We start from the raw sequence: 20,322 nt of genomic DNA, 5'->3' as shown, positions 1-20,322 counted from the left end.
AACCTTCAAAAGAGTGTCCACAAAACCAAGCACGGAACACGCAGTCTCTCCTGGCAAATGACAACAACACTGTTATTTAAAAATAGATATTCATTAATTTTTTATTGAGAACTGGAAATTCCATGCATTCTTACAATATTTTGTACTGTTGTTTCTTAGCATCATATGGACTTGGTGGCGACAAGTGCAAGTGGATATTTCTTATGAGTACCTATCCCCGATGTTTCCTCAATGCTTATGTCTTCCATTTTCATGCCTTTGGCAATTCCCAATTAAAGCAGTATAGTAGATTGGCCAGGATTAGCTCCATCGATATGGGTGCCATATTCATTCCAGGGCAACTCCTTCGACCTCCGCCCAAAGAAAGGTATGAAATCAAAATTTTGTCGGTAGGATCAGAATCTCACAATAATTATGTCTCAACGAAATTATCAATGGTATTGCACAGTAGCGTCGTAGAACAATTTCAAAAATGACGTTAGCAAGGATCATGAGAAAAATGTGATATTCTTGCGAAAATTAGAGAGCTTGTGAAATTAACATTTGTAAGGTTGCGAGAATGTCGCAAACCACATCCGAAAATAAAGGACAAATTAACTGTCATCCACTATGTATTTCCTTATAAATAGTCATTTGAGTTGTAAAGAGGGGGAGAGATCTTTTTGAGTAAGAAACAAGTAAATGGGAGAGAGAAAGTTCAGAGTAGAGATCATTCTTGATTTCTTTATTTTCCTTGTAAGAACATTCAGAAATTAATCAATAAAATTAAGAGTGTAAACCTAAAAATGAGCTGATCAACAATGAAATCATATGAGGGGTGTATTGTAGGATTTCCTCCAACTACATAATGGCGCTAGAAACAGGGACGAGTTGAAGATTATTCTAGAAAAAGCTAAAGATTGATATTGAGATTTGTGAAAATTTAAAGTAATTGATTAAGAATTTTTCATAATTTCTTGAAATACTGTTAGCATTAAAGAAATGGTTAGAAGAAGAAATACATCCGAAAAACCGACTACTATTAGAAGAAGCAAAAGAATTGCTGGAAGAGAAAGAAGTGAAATGGGAGAATCTACTAGAATGAGAAATAATAGAGAAAATCTAATTCAATCACCAATTCAACAAACACTAATTCAAGAGAGGAATACATATTATGACAGAGTGAGCGTACACACTTGGCAATCAAATTCAGCAGAAGAAATAGAAGAAGAGCAACAAAATAGAAATTACAGACAGGAAGAGAGAAATCAAGAAGCATATGAAGTAATAATTCATGGAGGTGAGGAAATTGAAGCGTTAGAAACATTGAGACGAAGAATACATGAAGAAAGAAGAGCCGAGGCAGAAGAACGTGCGAATTTAACAAGACAAAATCACGAATTAAGGATGGAGAATATCAGATTGCAGAATAGAAGATCGATAAGTATTACAAAATCATATTCCAGATCGACTAGAAGAGAAATGAGGGAAAATTCACCTACGATCAATGTTGGAAACAATATTCAAGAAGAAATGTCAAATCCTAATGAAGAATATCGCGAAAATAGAGAAAGAATTGATGATCGTTACATTCCACAAAATGAAACTTTTGATGATATGCAAATTAGAGGAAATCAAGAGAACGGGCAAAATCAGAGACAAAATAACCAAGATGGCGAAGGAAATCAAGAGGAAGGAAGAAGAATTTTACATGTGAGAGAAACTCAAAGAAATTAACAGACAATTGAAGAAGAAATTGAAAGACATAATGCTGAACAAGCACGTTTAATATGCGAACGTGAAAGATTGAGAGCAGAAATGGAAGAACAATAGTTTCAGGAGACAATTCGCCAAAACAATCATGACAATCGGGAAAGAAGGCGTCTAAAAAACCGGAAAAACGATAATCTCAATGAAGATTATGATAGAGTAAATAGAATGGCTGAAAGACAGCGAACTGAATTGATAAGAAATGAACAAAATTATGGAGAGAAAAATGAAGGACGTCATCATTTGAAAATTCAAGATAGGGATGAGGAAGAGAATCGCATAGGAAGGAGAGATGAGGATAATGAAGAAGAGATACAAAATTTCGCAAGAGAAGATAGACGTGAACGCAGAAGAAGAGAAGTAAAATTAAAGAGACCAATGGGTCAAGATTCAGGAGTAAATAAGCAAATCTTGAAAGAATTAGAAGAAATGAGGGGAATGCTAAATAATAGAGGAGAAGTAGGTAGAAGACAATTGGATGAAGCAATAGAAGAAGCTGCAAAAACTCCATTTACAAGGGAAGTACAATTAGGAGGAATACCACTGAAATGCAATTTGCCTGCATTAACCAGCATTTTCGATGGAACAACTTGTGCAATTCAACACATTAAAGCTTATGTGAGGTGCATGTTACAATGGGAAAATCATGATGTGGTATTGTGCAAATATTTCGCATCCAGCTTAATAGGAGAAGCGTTAAAATGGTTTGAAGGTTTGCCAAAGAATACAATAACTTCATTTAATCATTTGCAGACTACATTTTTGGGGGCATATATAAGTAACAATTCCTCACGACCTGGTATAAAAGATGTGTTTGGATTAAAGCAAAGGGTTGGCGAAAATTTGAAACATTTGACTAAAAGATGGAGAACTATGTGTAGCGAAATGGCTGGCCGTGTAGATGAGAGATATCTCATATTATCATTTATCAATGCTATGTTTGCAACAAACCTGTTGTATGTCCAAATTTTTAGAGTCAAGAATACGATTACAATGACTGAATTGCGAGAACTTCAAGAAGAGTACATTTCTTTAGAGGAAAGACAAAATGAAATGGAATCATATCCAGTTGCGAACTCCAGCTCACAAACAACGAATGCAAGCTTATTACCCAAGCTAAAAAATACAGTGGCGAATACTTCGCAAGTACAACAAGAAAAGGTGACAGGTAACAATCAGCAGAAGTTGGTAGCTATGGGAGTCGAGATCAAGAAGAGTATGAAAGAGAAAGAAATTTCTACAGTCGTGGAGGAAATAAAAAGATTCAAAGACTCGACCAACCGCAAGAAACTTATGGAGGTCAAAGACCAAATTTTAATAGAGGACAAGGAGGACACAAGGTAGTATGAGAAGAGATCAAGATTCCACCTCTAAATGCAAGTGTGGAGAATATGGGAAGCTATAATCTTGATGGAGAATATACCAACACCATGGAACATGGGAACGGAACCACCTCCAAATCACAGAAGTCATGAATTTTGTTCTTATCATCATTTTCATGGACATACCACAAACGATTGCAGAAATGTAAAGAGAATTATTTTGAGAATGATAGATCAAGGAAAACTAAACGACTTTCTGGTAGGGCATCCGCAATCTCAACCATTACCACCACCGCCAGAACATCACAAAGTGAATACGATGAAAAAGAAAGAAACATTCTTCATAGAAGTTGGTGCAAAAGCAAAAAATCTATTCTGTCACTCTATCGTACATTCATATAAGACAATTGAAGATTTTCATGATAATGTTTTGAGTAGAGTGTTCGCAAGATAATAATGGAAGAAAATTATGAATATTGCGAAAATTCGCATAGAGGAATGGCAGAAACAGATCATTTCTTTTACCGCAGAAGAATTCCCGAAGGAGAAGAGGTGCATGACAATCCATTGGTAATAAAATTAGAAATTAATCCAAAACCAAAGAAGATGAGGATGATGAAGCTGAAGATTCATGGGCAATCAATAGAATCTAGTCGATACTGGAAGCTCTGTGAACATCTTATTTTATCATACTTATAAAACCATGGGTGGAAGAGATGATGATCTTATACCATCAACATATAAGATATATGGTTTTAATGGTACTGCTAACAAGCCTAAAGGGGAGGTTACTATGCAAATTCCATTGAAGGGAATATCTTCTGAAATCTCATTCTGTGTCGTTGATGTAGAATCACCCTACAATGCATTAATTGGTCGACCTTGGCTACATGGGATTCTAGGTGTAGCTTCAACTTTCCACCAATGCATCAAATTCCCTCACCCCAATGGTGTAGGAATCATAAAGGGAGATTGGGTTGAAGGAAAGAGATGTTACGAAACTGAGATAGAATCTTGCGAAGGAAGAGCAAACAAGAAGGAAAACTGGCGACACAAAATCAAGATGTACAAATGAGAGGTTGATGGTGGATACAATCGAAAAGAAAGGAGAAGATGTTGCGAAATTAATGCTAGCTCAGAAAAAAGATGAACATACCATACCAAGGAAGCAGTAGCAGAAAATAATAAAGAAGCAGAGGATGGCAAAGTAATAAAAACAAGAAATGTATGAATGATTAAGTTGTTGCGATAATCTCGCAATAAGTAAAATTCTCAAAAATACATTTGATTGAACAACAAAATTGAGATTGCGAAATTCAGATACAATATATGATTGCGAGACTCTCGCAGAGATAATGAATTTTACAGAAAATAATCAGAGAAGAATGACAAAAGAGAAAGAGGAACCTTTATGGCGTACACCCTAGTTCGCGAATACAATTTCGCAAGAGGCAAATGTAAGACCTAAAGTACGTCATATAAGGGGGTACCTGTTGCATGGCTCAGGGAAAGGCTACACCGCCACCGGAACCTGAGTCATGGAGATTTGGGGTCAATGAAGCCCATCCGGGAGAGGCACCTTGGATTCTCAACTTAAGCATATGACTTAGGTTGGGCGACTAAGGTAATAAGGACTCTCCCAAGGAGTGCAGATCTGATCAAGGCGCCGAGGTACACGGTTGAGTCAAGAGTGCCGGGGCGTTTGAAGCGTCCTTGCCATTCTTGACAAGTCTTGGCTTATACTGCACTCGGCCTGAAGAAAACCCCACTTAGGGTGCAGTCTCGTAACCATAAGCCCTATAGGTAAAAGGGATAAGAGCTGCGAAAACAACTGGTTGTTGTTAAGACTGGATGGGAGGAGCTAACCTTGTATGGTAGAAGTACGCCTCCTTGAAGGGGCAACCAGGGGGAGATAAGGGCGGCACCCTCCATTAGGGAGCTGATAAGTGTCTTAAGACGCAAATGTCATGAGGCTTTTATTCGCAAGGATATTAAGGCTTGTCATATTTGTGCAACAATCCTGAAGAGGCAATAATACAAAAGAAAAGATAAGACGAGATCAATGGGTTTTCGCATGAAAGTGCGAAGACGTCCTGCGATTTCGTCGCAAGACGGCAATGTCATGGGGCTTTATTTTCGCAAGAATATTTAGGCCTGTCATATTGTCGCAACATTCCTGAAGAGGCCATAATACAAAGAAAAAGTTAAGGCAAGATCAATGGGTTTTTGCATGAAAGTGCAAGGACGTCCTGCGATTTTGTCGCAATGACAAGAGGTGGCATAATAAGACCTTTAATTAGGAAGGAAAATAAGACCACACAGGAATGAGATTTTGAAAAGAAACAAAATTCACTTCGCAAAAGGTTGCGAAATTATACAATAAGAAATTTATGAAATCTCTCATTTGGATTCAAATAACAGAGGCAAGTATGGGAATGTATGAAATTAGAAGTTATTTGTCTCCATATGAGAGATTTACTCAAAAATTCAAGAATTAATATTATATTGATTAATTATTGCAAAGAAGAATTGTTTTCATTTACAGGTCAAAATGAAAGAAACACAAATATACAGAAAGAAGAAATAAGTGTACAAGTATTACAAAGAATCAAAGAAAGAAGTAAAGACTATTTCTTGGTTAATCCTCATTATCTTCACAGACTTGTTTCCTTCTTCATCTGCGTCAGAATCTTATCACCATCAGAACTTCCATCACTATCAGACTTCATCGTCAGCTTCGCTATCAGAGATAATCAAACTGGGAGTATTCTGTGGGATTTCTTCTAAAAGACAAGGATAATCAGAATGTGGGATATTATGATCATCACAAACCATTGGATGGTTTGATTGCGAAAATGCATAGCGTCATTCTTAAAATTCAATTGATTTGATTTGATTCTTCAATCTAGAATACTTGTCGTTGCGAGAAGAAAGATTCTTTGCGAGTTCCTCCTTTCAGCTTCAAGTTCTTCAATCTTTTCACGATATTTATTTTCAGAATCTGCGAACAAAAGACAACCAATTATTAACTTGATGAAAATTCATAAGAAGCAAAAGATTAGTAAAGAAGAGCAATTAGCAACCTTCTCTGTCAGAAATCATGTCTCTAATCAAGGCTGTATGTTCAACTTGGAGACTAACATTTACGCCTAAATCTTTTCTAGCATCATCTAAAATTTTCGCAGCCCATTCCTCACTACTTATGAGAAGACGAGAACGAATTTGATTTTCCCTTTCGCAGAGTTCAATATTCTTGCGGTTAGCTTCATCTCGCTCAAGTTGAACTTCAAGAGAGCCTCTTGGAATTTCGCCAAAGCCTTGGCACCTTGATCAGAGATACGATCCTTATCATCTATGAGACCGCTAATTTTGGTTCTTAATCATTGGTTTTCTCTTTGGAATCAATAAGGAGACGCTTAAATCTGTTGGCTAAGCCTAAACTGGATCTATGATCAATTTCTAAGAGGCGAAATTTCGATCTAAGTTCATTTAGAGAAAGAGATGAAATTCTATCATTTGAGCTATTTAAGGAATTGTTAAGACGTTCAAGAAGGGTATCATTATCCAAGGCATTAGGAAATGAGCGAAGAAGGGTAGCTTCATCAGAAAGACCATAAATGTCTGCAAAAAGGATCATTTAAATAAGATAAAACAACAGGATGAATGAATAAAGAGAAAAGAGAAAAGTAACATACCGTAAAGCTGATTATTAGCTTGTTGAAGACTAGAAATTTTTTCTTATACGAGGAAGAATCAATTTCTAATTGTCTATTTTTCTCGCGAAGACTTTAACTTCAGCTTCCAATTCTTCATTCTTTTGCGAAATTGAAGATTCTTCTTTTCAAGATTTTCGCGTCTTCTCTCTAGATCTGAGGCAACACAAAAGAAGCTTTTCCAGCCTGCGAAAAAAATAAAAAAATTAATATAGAAAGAGATTTTGAGTTATAAAATGAAAAGTAAAAAGATAAAAGTATACCAGACTATTGAGAGAATGCAAGAAGTCGGGAGTCACTGATCTAGAAACTCCGCGAAGAGAGCTATCACCATCCAGTAAAGGGACATCACAAAGGGTAGCGAGAGCTTTGCAGGTATTTGCGAATTGGCTATCTCCCATTCCTTGTAGAGAATCAGAAAAGAGGCCAGAAAGCTTAGCCATAGAAGATTCAGGTGGAGAATCTTCAGTTGCAGCAAGATCATCGTTATCTCATCACCCTTATCATTTCAGAATTTCGTTAGGAAGAACATTTGAAGGAGAAGAGAACGAACTTTTCTTTTCTTTGGAGGAGGACCAGTTGATTTTTCCTGCGAAGAGTACCTTTACCTTTCACCAATCTTCGCAGCATCAACAGATTCTTCTACTTCAGCAATAACTTCACACACAGATAGAAATAAGAAATGGAAGCATAGAAGTAACAGTATTATTTAAAATCATAAAAGAAAATCTTACCTCATCTGTGTATGAGCGAAGAGCTAACAGAGTACTAGATTTCCCTGTCCTGTTATAACTATCTTTTACTTTTTGGATCTGCGGAATATCGCAAGAGTTAGCGAACATAATAGTAAAAATCAATAAAGAAGTATAAAATGAGTTAAAGGGGAGAAGTATACCTCTTTATCCTTCTCGAGCCAGGAGAAAACCCAAGGTTTATGTGCAGCGAGATTCGCAGGAAGAACGTTCGATCCAGCAATGTAAGGACCCTTTAGCATTAAAGGAAATACACACCATTTGTCATCTTTGGATTGGAGAGGAGTTGTGTTTTTACCAGAATGCCAGTCAATATCTTGCATAAGAATTTTGGCTTCATCAATGTTATCTTTTCTTCTTAATCGAATACCCCAGCGAGTATTCTCTTTCTTCATGGAGATAAGTTCGTAGTTTTCAAAGAAATTCGCCACTGTATATTTCTCAGCAACTATATCTAGGTCTGCGAATTTTGGATCCCTAAGTTCTTTGGAGTAAATAGATCCTCTACCAGCACCACGATTAGCAAACTCTAGCATCAGACGGATGCAATCCCCACTTAGTTGGAAAATGGCTCGCGAAAACCCCGGATGAGCAAGAATTTCATAAAATAAAGGAATGTCTGGGTTATAAAGAGGAATAGGGAGACCTGCGAGAATTTGACCTAGCGAAATTATGATTGATTGATCATCACAATTTCGATTGGAGAAAAGCTTGACAGAAAGAATTGATTTGGCATTCACACTAGGAATGGGGGAGAGTGTAAGACCTTTATTAGCAAGATCTTTTTGGACATCTTGTAGATTCTTCTCATATCTATGACCACTTGGAGCCATTATTGAATATAGAGTATGGGAATGTATAGAAAGTAAAAGAATTGAAGGAAAAAAAAATTACAGCAGCAGAATTTGCAGAAGAATGATTGAGTTGGAGAGATGAGAGAATAAAAATAGAAGAGAAAGTAAAAAGAAAAGTGGAAAGAGGGAGGGAGAAGAGTATATAAAGAAAATTTACTTCTCGAAGAAATAAACACCATTAAGACGAAGAGACGTGAGCGGTTGAAAGGTGGCGGTTACAGAAGACGTGTCAAGAAATAAATGGAAGAGAGAGTACGTGTGATAAATGTGGAATATGAAAAGATAAGCAGTTGCGGCATTTCTCACATCATTCTCTACTTTGCAGAGAAGATATGAGAAGAGGCAAGATGTAGGATCAGAATCTCGCAACAATTATGTCTCAGCGAAATTATCAATGGTATTGCACAGTAGCGTCGCAGAACAATTTCAAAAATGACGTCAGCAAGGATCATGAGAAAAATGTGATAGTCTTGCGAAAACTAGAGAGCTTGCGAAATTAACATTTGTAAGGTTGCGAGAATGTCGCAAACCACATCCGAAAATAAAGGACAGATTAGCTGTCATCCACTATGTATTTCCTTATAAATAGTCATTTGAGTTGTAAAGAGGGGGAGAGATCTTTTTGAGTAAGAAACAAGTAAATAGGAGAGAGAAAGTTCAGAGTAGAGATCATTCTTGATTTCTTTATTTTCCTTGTAAGAACATTCAGAAATTAATGAATAAAATTAAGAGTGTAAACCTAAAAATGAGCTGATTAACAATAAAATCATATGAGGGGTGTATTGTAGGATTTCCTCCAACTACATTGTCCTCCTGTAAAATCAATGGAGAAATCTTCAAACCTCTCTGGGATAAATTGGTCTGGCTTGTCCCAATACTCTGGATTCCTCCCGATAGCCCATGCATTTATTAGGATCCTTGTGTTTGGGTATACATCGTATCCGCTGATAACGTGATGCTTTGTACATTCTCTTGGAAGCAACAATGGTCCCGGTGGGTGTAGTCGGAGAGTCTCTTTAACCACCATTTTTAGGTACAAGAATTGACCAAGCTCTGATTCTTCTACCTTCCCTTTTGCTGTTCCGACATAGTTCCTAATCTCTCCTTGAACTTTCTTCATTGCGTCTGGATTTCTAGCCAGTTCTACCATTGCCCAATTCATAGTTACAGCAGATGTGTCTACTCCAGCAAGAAATGCATCCTAAATATGCTTTCTCGTATTAGAAGCTCGAACTATATAATCATGCATGAGAAACAAAGCAAATTTTCTTTACTCGTAACTCATTGTTACCTCTACTTTCTCCGTCACAGCCATATGGTGAAGCAAAGAAAGAGGTAACAATCAATAGGTTCACAGCTGCTTATTAATTAGGCCTGTTGTAGACATAGTCTAGGTGGGTCGGCCGGTTTGTGGAAAATTATACACACAAGGTTGAAATTACTCATTTACAGTCTACACCATAAATCGATCAGTTATAACTATATATAATTCCTTGAATTAGAAGAAACTACGTACCAGAAGAACTGCTTTGATATGGTCATTAGTGAGACGAACAGTGCTCGATCCGTCCTTGATTTTCAGCAAAACGTCTATGAGATCTTTATGTTCGGATTTGTTTCTCTCCAGGCTGAGATGCAAGTCTATGATTTGCTGAAAGAATTCATCGAAATCATGAAAGGATTTCTCAATTCTTCCATAGACACCAGTGATCCTATTAAAAATCCAACCTACACTAGGAAAAAAGTCAGACGCTGAAAAACCATTCAATACTGGGTCTGGCATGGTTTCATAAAGGATTTCTTGAAGTCTACCATCACTGAGTTCATCTCTGCTTTGGAATGTCTTGCCAAAAGCAATCCTCGATAGAATCTCGTCTGTTAAACTTATCAACATTTTAAAAAGATCAATAGGATCAGTAAAATTAGATATAGAATCAATCATAAGTGAAAGTTCCTCCTCTCTGATTACCGCGAAAGATTGCACTCTTTTCATACTAAGAAGATGAAGAAAACATAGTTTTCTCATCTCTATCAAATACTCACAATAAGGGCCAAAAGCAATATCTAAGTAATTGTATGTAAGGCGTTTCGGACCAGCAAAAGGAGGTCTAGTACAAAAATCAAGATCATATGTTTTCAAGACTTGTTCGGCAGCCTCTGCCGATGTGATTACAACCGTGGGTACACTACCAAGTTGTAGAAGCATGACGGGGCCGTATTTTTGCGAGAGTTTATGTAGAATGTGACGAGGAGGTTTGCCTAGTTGATGTAAGTTGCCAATGATGGGAAGTTTCGGAGGACCAGGAGGTGTAGTTACCAAAGTATAAGCCGACACGTGGCCATAGGAAGGCGAGGGAATCTGGTGAAAAGATCTTATTTCAAGTCCCGAAATTCGTCGTCAGGGACTTGTCAAATCAAGTCAGAATTATCCTTATCCAAACGGCAGCGAAGTAAAGTTTGGGACGAGGTAACTCGCCAAACGGGACGTAGAGCGCGAAAGGAATCAGATGTCCATTACGAAATGACCACGAAATAATGTGACTTGGCTTGAAAGAAAAGCTATCCCGCGAAGTAGATGAATTATCGAGCAAGAAATGAGACAGGTGTCCCGACAAGACCACGTGAAGTCAACGAAAGGTGGGGAAAAACTTTATGGAATATGCTCCAGGCGAAGCATAAAGTAACCACGGCAAGATGATATGAGTTGTATACCACTAGGATTGCTTAGGCCTATAAATAGAGATCTTTGGACAATGTAAAGGGGGGAGATCTTTTGGAGAGGGTAAGGGCTAGCATAGGAGAGAGAGAGAGAGTTAGGGTTTCCTTGTAATTCATAGGGTGGGAGAAGGGATTAGGGTTTCCTTGTAACCCACGAGTGTAACTTGTATTTCGCTTGAGATTAATAAATAAGTTTAAGTTCTACTGTTTGTTATGTCTTAGATCTTGCATATTCTTCATTTGGATGTGTTGCTGGATTTCCAGTAATTACAGGAGGAATGCTATGTTTGTTTTGGTGACTGAATTTGACGAGGAAGTATAGAGGAAGGAAGACAAGAGGAAGTAGTAGAACTAAATTGTAAGGAAAAAGCTCCATGTTTCGAAATGATTCAAGTAGCTAGAGATAATTGATTTTCGTACTATCTTCTGGTGTGCTTACGTCTTTATAAAGGTAGTTGATTCGGGGACTTACAGATCTGACCTAGTACACAAACTACTCATTATAGTTAAATTTTTCGTTTCCTGCTAGTTAATTTCAGTCTTATCTCCGTCTCTACTCATCCACTCATCTCCAACTCATACTGCAGGCAGCGACGGAGGAAGGATTCGTGGACTGGGTGGGCTAAAATGGTAGGATAGGCTAAACACTAATTTCCTGGGGGCTACAAAAATGAATTCCTAAAAATACACATTAAAATATGAATTTTGGGTAGTTTTAGAATTTTGGGGGTGGCTGGAGCACCCCAAGCCACCCCTAATACCGTCCCTGACCGCAGGTAAAAAAAATTTATGTTACATATGATCTATATTCTTTGGAGATATTTTGATAGAACTTGATGTTATATGTAATGTTGCTTGAGCGTCACCCAGTGCCGTTACGGCATGGTCCTCCTTATACATCACAAACATATTCAACGACGAAAATGAAATGAAACAAAGAACGAAGCAGACGCAAATGTACATGATCCACCCATTATGCCAAGCAGGGACGGACCCAGGATTATTTGTTGGGTAGGGCTAGTTCATAGGGTAAGGCAACCACTAAGCGGGCAACGGCCGCGACAAATTTTTAGAGGGTTAGAAATAATTTTAAATGTACAAACTAATGGAGAAAATATTGCATATGAGGGAATAAGGGAACAAACGAAGACTTTCTACTGCATGTGAAGCAAAGAAAACAATAAAAGCATAGACTACGACCGAAATTATAACAAGTTGTTATGATTTTACAACTAATTCTGGACCGTTGTCGAACTACGTGTGGGCTAAACCAAAAACTTATGAGATTACTCATACATAAATTGATTTTTCTACACATTTGACCCGGGCTATAGCCCCCTTTAACCCCTTCATGGATCCGTCAGTGATGCCAAGTAAACCCAATCGTTACCATTATAATCGAGTACAAGTGTACAACTCGTTGATTGTGGTTTCCCTTGGGTCCCACTTGGATTTGCTCTTTCATAATCTTGACGGGACACAAGTTTGGTACTCTAGAGAAGTGTACACATAATTCTTTATACACGCGTAACAGTATAGGCGGTCGTGTGTAAAGAAACAAAGTAACCTCAACGATACACGGGATCCTGGGAAGCAGTAGATCCCTTCTCGATCTGCTTTATCTTATCTCGAGGAAGCTTACATCGACGGTGTAGATGAGAGGCTATACCCTAGTCTAAAAAGATGTGGCAGCTGATAAGGGGACAAAGACAGCCGACGTATCTAATCAACATTAAATCCAATAAAGCAAATCATTGGCATGTGGATAGAGATGAGCTGGTGATATCTGACTGGCGAAGGCTTGCGGCAAACGAATGTACCGCTAGACCAAAGGTTGAGCAGTCTTCAAGGACACATGGGTGAGCTGAGGTGGCAGAGTTCGACTTGACAAGACATACCATAGATGAAGGTACAATATGTACGGAAGTTACATCATCTCATGATGGATCTAAAGACAACGAAGATGTTCCTGGAGCCGAAGTGCTATAAATATAGTGGTTCACCAACGCACAAGGGAATTCAATTTGGCAAGAAAAACTTATACCTCTGTAATGTGTAGAACTTAAGCATTTGAGACCAACTTAATACAAATTCATCACTCATTACCCCGTGGACGTACTTGTCGAGCATATTTAGAGCTTCTTGACATGAAACCTTTAGTATCTCCGTAACATCATCATCAGGTTATCTTAAATGATAGGGGTATTTATATTGTTGTATAAGGGTATATTTATTGGGTGTCAAAACTAAGGGTATTTAATAAATTTACCCTTTATAGATTGTGATAATGGTGGGTCACTTTTATATCATGCTTACATAACACTCCCCCTTGGACCACCACTTTAATTGTATTTTCTTATCGGAGCTTTGTCGGTAAAATTCAATGGGACAAAAACCGAACATTTGAAACTCCAAATGAGGTTGACCTCTTCGATGAATCCCCTCCTTTATCGGAACTGTGTCAGAAAAAAACATTAGGAAAAAATTGGAACTGCAGGGAGTACACAACGACGTTGCTGACGCTGCTGATTTTGCTTCGTTAAAATCTTGTCACAAAATCAGAGTGGGACAAAAACTGGGTCAGATAATACATGCGATTATCCAATAACCGCACCTTGGGCACACTCTTTGGATATAAATTTCTTTAGAGTATGGTCACCGTTCTAAGATTGTTATCTCATTAAAAACCTCGTCAGGAAAATCCAGAGGGACAAAACCTGAATGTAGGAAAAAATGAGTTCTCAGAACAGTGATAAACCCGCAGATGTTCCCTCGTTAAAACCTTGCCCGGAAAAACCCAAAGGGACAAAAAGCAGGTCGAAGGAAAAACGAGTACAACATTTCGAACTGCAGATTATAATGGACTCGCATGCCTCATTAAAACCTTGACAAGGAAAACCCAGTGGGACAAAACCTTGACTAAAGAAAAAGAGTACACGACGTAATGTCCAACATACCCAATATCCATAGTCTTCTGTGACTTTACTTCCCATGATGAGTTGGCGTCTTAGTTGATCATTTTTTTCGATTGCGTAGAGATCACGAGCCATCTTCTAATGACTTCAGCAGCTTCAGCTTCCTTTGGTTGAGAAACTTGGTCTGATCTCCCTTTTTGCAATTTCTTAATGATATTCTGATGGTACAACCATTTATTCTCTACTAGTTTTGTCTGAACAATCATAACAGACTGGAGGAAAACAAGTATCCTCTATTACCAGACTAGTAGCTAGGAAAATGTTTAGCTGCTTTAACAAACCTGCCAAAAATCAAAACTTAAACATTCTGATTACCCTTTCTCTGTGGGAGACATTTAGCGATCTTTCATGCAAAAGATCAAGCATAATGGTACCATGAAGATGAATGAGCTTTCTTCGGACCAATGGCTCGATATTGGTGCTGGAAAGAACCAGGCTTTCATTTTAAATCCAATATCATTTATACATAGCATATTTTAGCTAATGTACCATTTACACATACAAATCACAGAGTGATACATCTCCCTTGTTGAGATGCAAATCGATCAATCTTGTAAGTAAGAGATTGAATGACTGCAACTATGTCAGTTTGTCCAATTAAACATGTCTAAACCTTTAATGTTGACGAAATTATGGACTTCCAGCTACAATGCTCAACCAACAATTGAGACCATGTTTTACCGAGAATTTCATCTCGAACTTCTGCTTTAAGCATTTTTGTGCTTTGGAGAACTCTTCAGAAGTTCCAATAAAGTAGATATTGTATCTAGTAAATGCACAGTTTATGAGCATATAAGGTGATTCACATATCCCTAGATAATATAAGCATTCACTTAGACGATTGACCAGTTCCGTCCTCATTGAGCAAATGCATATGACATGGTAATTCTACTGATAGGTGAAAACCTTCAGGAATTTATGTGTAGTTATCTGTACTTCATACAGATCCTCAATTACCACATTCTTTAGATGCATGTCGAGTCCTTTAAAAGACTACCAAACAAATACCAAATAGGTAGTTGCATCCGTAACATGGAATATGTTTCATTTCATCTCATGTTTCTGTGGAAGACTTTTGTGCCATTAGTTGACTTTGTTTTTCTTACTATATGCACACACCCACCTGTAGCCACTAGGGGTTACATTATCGGATGTCGGGACTGCAAAAACCCACCTGTGGCTAAGATTGGATCACATTATCGAGTGTTCTGGTTGCAGTACCAATGTTATGCATTTTGCAAGAAAGTTTTTATTATTCTTCGATCTCTCCTGGTTTAACCAATCATACCTTTGATGACATTCCCATAGAGAATGGTTTAAAATCAATAACACCTACGGAAGTATCAGTGGATACTTTGACTATATCATCAACAATCATTGGATTATGATCAAAAATTTATCTATTGCATGCATGCCTTAAGAAAATCCTCTCATTTTGAGGTTCCACATCCTTTGCAGAGACATTCTCTTATTAAGAGAACTATACTTAGAGAAATTAGATCTTCCACTGATAGTCTCTTTGAGAGCACTACCTTTTAATAATTGTGATTGATCCTTCATTTCAGGAGGTGCAGAATATTTTAAATCAACTAGTCATCCACATTGTGGTGTGTTTTAAATGACACACTTACTACTACATACACAGCTTATCATAGAGAAACTTGATTTGCAATTTATGAAGATATGAAATCTTCGGTATGTCTTTTAATGCTGAAAACATCCATATGAGATATATCCTGGTTCATTTTTTTGCAAGCCAGGACTTCACGCCATTTTTCAGGCGATGCCTTTTCTCCCCAAAATGGTGGAAAGACTTTTCTCATCCAAATTTGCAAATCTTGTTGTAGTAGCATATGCAGTGGAACATAGCACGTCTCAAACAGAAAACATGACAATGGTTATATGAATAATAAGTTCAAAATGCACAAGAACATCAAATATACTCACCGTCAATGCCCAAAGCATTACTAGGATGATACAACATCAACGACTAACAAGCGAGAGTTTCATCTATATGAGTATAGATACACAGTTATCATCCAGGTGATATGTCGAGTCATTTATGACTACCAGACCATACTTTCATCAACCTGGTTAGTGTCTGCGGAAACTCGTTGTTAAGGTGGTGCTGAATAACAAGCGACCTTAGTTTTCTTCACCACGCTCTTTGATTAGCATCAAAATCGTAATCGATGCTGAGACTAAGGTCTCAAGAGCGTACAAAAGGGAGAAAACACACTAATATGGATTGATTTCCATACTTGCCAATCATATAAACTTTGTCGATATATCCTTTGAAAAGGGGGGATATCCACCTACATCGATTTCAGTAGCTCCTCATAGTATTATCGACGACCAGTTAATAATCAGTTAATAATGATCTTACATCATTCTTTAGAGTACGAGGAATCCTAATCTATTGGTACCAAAGTTCAATATGCGGATATTCTTTCTCAAAAGATATCAACACAACTTTTATAGATGTGCTCCTCGTCGGGAGAGATATCAACTCATCACTCAAAGAGAATATGAACGTTATCTGATTAGATTGGCATACCTCGAACTAGAGGTTTTTCGTCTATGCTTCCAAGCATATTTTTCAGACGAAACAATCACTGCAATTACATGGAAAGCCTTGCAAGGACTTTAGTATATGCCGAATCAAGCAAGCGTACTCTTGCAAAATCTAGCAACAGAGTAATCTCCAACACCTTAGGCATTTCTCGATGTGAGAATTTAGATGAGACACTATTGGATTTAACCAATATCGTCGACGATTCTCCCCTTGATCCTTAGGCGGGAATTCCTCATCAACAGAACCTTCAGTTCCGCATTACTCTACCTGTCAAGGGAGCAACTAGGTGCAGAAAACAACTATAACACGCATCCCAGGGGAGGTAACTGATCAGGTTTTCTCTCTCGTTTACTGTCCAGCTGGAATAATTTTAAGAATTTACATTGCCATGTAAAATTAACAGTAAACTGTAAACGATTTTTGTGACCATAAACACTATCTCAATATCAGTCTCAGTCCTGCCAAGACGACCGATAGAGATCAACAATAATGAATGACATTTCAAATGCACGTACCGTGTCTTTTATGTCACAACGATAGCAGAGCTCTTCCAGGCTCAAAGATGGCTTATTCAAACCATTTCTTATACTACCGTGCCGTATTTTTCCACTTTTGGTGGTACGGTGCTCATCAGGTTCTCAAACCCGAGAACTATTGCGGTTCCCATTTTTATAAATATGCCTACCACAATTGCATTTTCCTTCTTTGCCAAAAATAGACTTATTTGCATAGGTACAATTGCAAATTTAATTCACCAAATTTGTGATTTTAGATAATAGCTTAGGCGACGAGAAGACATGATATTAACTCTAAATATCATTTACAAAATGCAACACTCATTATCACACGACCTTTGTATATCTACGAGGTGCAGTCAACATATGCAACACTCGTTATTGTTGATACAACATATACAAAGTGCAAATTAAGCACTAGCTCTTTAAAGCTCTTCGATGCATATAATAGGCGCATATTATGCACGCCACAAAACTAGCAGGAACACATAAGGGCGCAAAATGTGCGACTCTCCTTATTGCTCGCTGCAATATTGTATATGTTGCACATATCTTCTCTAAAATCGAGCCGAACTATTTACCACAAAAATCAATGGTGAAACAAGAAAGAAAAACATTCAAAATGTAACATACACTGTTCTAACATAATATCGACAAATCTCCAATTTCGGCAGTTAGGGTCGACGAAATATTAATTTTTCAAAGTTTAAATATGAACACATTCTTTATATCTTAAAATAAATTGTCTCGATATCAATTATATAGGTCATTTCAAGGACCGTTGATAGAGACAGACTAACTGTGTTGACCTGGTGTTCATTTTTCATCGCATTCCGACCTTTGGTGGAACGACTTTGAATTCCGGAGATTATTATAGCAAAGGAATATCAAAACTTTGCTATCCCTCAAGATGCAAAAATTCCTCGCTCTGCCGATATTAGAACCGTTAATACCAAAAAAAATCACTGGTGTACCAACAAAGGTAATTTTATTCTCTACGGTATCCAAAAGGACACGGAAAAACCTTCCGTTGGTTGGCTAATGCGGAAAATAGCAAAACGCTACAAAACTCAAATATTTGGTTATATTCGAAAACATATTTTGGATATCTCTTCATCTACCGTATAATTACCTGTGCTCCAAATAGTACATACCGGACATGGTAGATGTCTAAATTTCTCTTTTACAAGTCCTAATTAAAACAGGAAACGAAGTTAGACATAATAAAAATTATATGCATAAAACTACTCAGAAATAGTTAAATTAAATATGCAAGGGTTGAAAAGAATTATCTTTTTCCGTATCGTCAGCCCCAACAATTGCCACGGAGCAATTCGTACCGATAACTTGTTATAATTTACAAATGGGAAATGACTATTGACGGAACTTAAGCTAAGTAATAAGCACCACCGATAGTGGTGTGCTTTTAATTAAGTTAGGTTAACTAACTTTAGTAGTGGTTACTACTACATATATCTACTAACAGTAAGATTAAGTACTCAATGTTTAGAGCATAAGAGCTACCATTATGGATAGGGATATCCCTTTCCTATCCCTCTCCATCCCTTAAAACCCAAAAAAAATCATCTACTATGGTCTCCCAAATTTAATGTAGGGAAGGATGGTTGATGTATCCCTACAAGGCTGATCAGATCTGATCAGCCTTGTAATGAAGAGAAATCACACGGGTATTGAGTATCCGTTTACTTTTTCACTTTACGAGTACTGAGTATTCGTATTTTTTCTTCTGGTTTTTAAACTTTTACCTTAAAACTTCCCTTTTTCAATCCTTTTATTACTAAAACTCGTCTTTTTTACCTATTTGATATATTCTTTTTTACTCAAAAATATACCTAGATAAATATTTTTCATGAAAAAAACGAAAAAAAAAATACGCGTACTGAGTACCCGTTTGGCACTATTCATACGGGTACTGAGTACGCGTCTCGTGTAGGGAAAGAATGAAAGGGCACCATAGCAAAATTGCCTTTCAAGTGTCATCCCTTCACTACATTCGAGGGATAGGAAAGGGATAGCTAGCACCATAGTGCTAGCTCTAAGATGTAAACAGTAGTGGCAAAGTGGAAGAGAATTTTTATTAACTTTTATTCATTTTCAGTACAAAATGAAGTACAACAACGGCTATTTATAGCCTAGAATCATGCATGTCAGTTAGACATGGGAGGGACACGTTTATGGTCTTCATCCTTATCTTTGACTTGTCAAAGGAGGTTAGAAACCTCTAGACTTTGCTCGAGCAATTTATAGATGCGGAAATTTTTGAGGGGCCCATGTTTGGTTCCTCTTTTTTTCAGATACTCATCATTAAGATGGTGTATATGTTTAGACCAAAATACAAGATTTACGGTTAAGATTAGCCGATTTAGAGCATCTCCAAGAGAAGGTGGAAGATTTGTTTTTTTAGTGACACATAGGATTTTAGACCTTCATTTTAACTAAATCCATTTCCAACAATAGGTCCTATAAAATAGGAGGGATGAAAAACTAATTTTGAAGATTTTGAAGAAAGCCTTATCTTGACCTCCGGAATGACCTCCATGTCATATTTTTTCTTTTTAATAATTAATTAAAAAACAATTAAACTTTTAAATTTCATCACACAAAGTTTTCTAAGGCTCAAACCTCTATAGTGTTGGAGATGGTTTTCTAATCATGGGGTCCTATATTTACTATATGTATAAATTCTTTTAAATAAGGGTCTCAAAATAAAATCCACATAGGATTTTTAACACCCGCCATTAGAGATGCTCTTAGATTGAATTTGAATTTTACCATTTTATGTAGGACAAAATTAGCCTTTTACTCAATTTTACTAAACTAATTTAATTAAAAATAATTAAAAAGATAAACCAATTTTTACGGTCAATGTTGATGGCCATAATTATCTCCGGAAATATCTCCTCATAAACAAAATATTTACTGCCAATTAATTTAATACCTTAAAAATCTTATTTTGAATCTAAAAAGTAGACAAAGTCGTTCCACCACTCTTATTCTTTCACCAAAAACGTATTCTCTTCTTCTTCCTTTTTTTCTCCAATTCCAGTAGCAGTTTCGGGTTTGGGATGATATAATTGTTTCTTCTCCGAGTACTATTAGTATCAACCTTTACCAAGCTTTTCCTATTT

The 20,322-nt window shown here is 37.1% G+C and overlaps 1 protein-coding gene across 1 annotated transcript; it reads right to left on the bottom strand.

Moving 5' to 3' along the window:
• Window positions 1-250: 250 nt before the first annotated feature.
• LOC113337342 (cytochrome P450 71B35-like) lies at window positions 251-11,484 on the bottom strand. Its single transcript, XM_026583038.1, has 4 exons — window positions 11,390-11,484; window positions 9,907-10,702; window positions 9,195-9,591; window positions 251-402 (listed from the first exon to the last, which is right to left on the bottom strand). The coding sequence occupies exons 1-4, from the start codon at window positions 11,482-11,484 to the stop codon at window positions 251-253; spliced, it is 1,440 nt and encodes a 479-aa protein (XP_026438823.1).
• Between the last annotated feature and the right edge of the window lie 8,838 nt (window positions 11,485-20,322).

The sequence above is a fragment of the Papaver somniferum genome, chromosome 1 (genome assembly GCF_003573695.1).
Source record: "Papaver somniferum cultivar HN1 chromosome 1, ASM357369v1, whole genome shotgun sequence".
NCBI lineage: Eukaryota > Viridiplantae > Streptophyta > Magnoliopsida > Ranunculales > Papaveraceae > Papaver > Papaver somniferum.
This window is presented reverse-complemented; position numbering and strand designations above follow the sequence as displayed.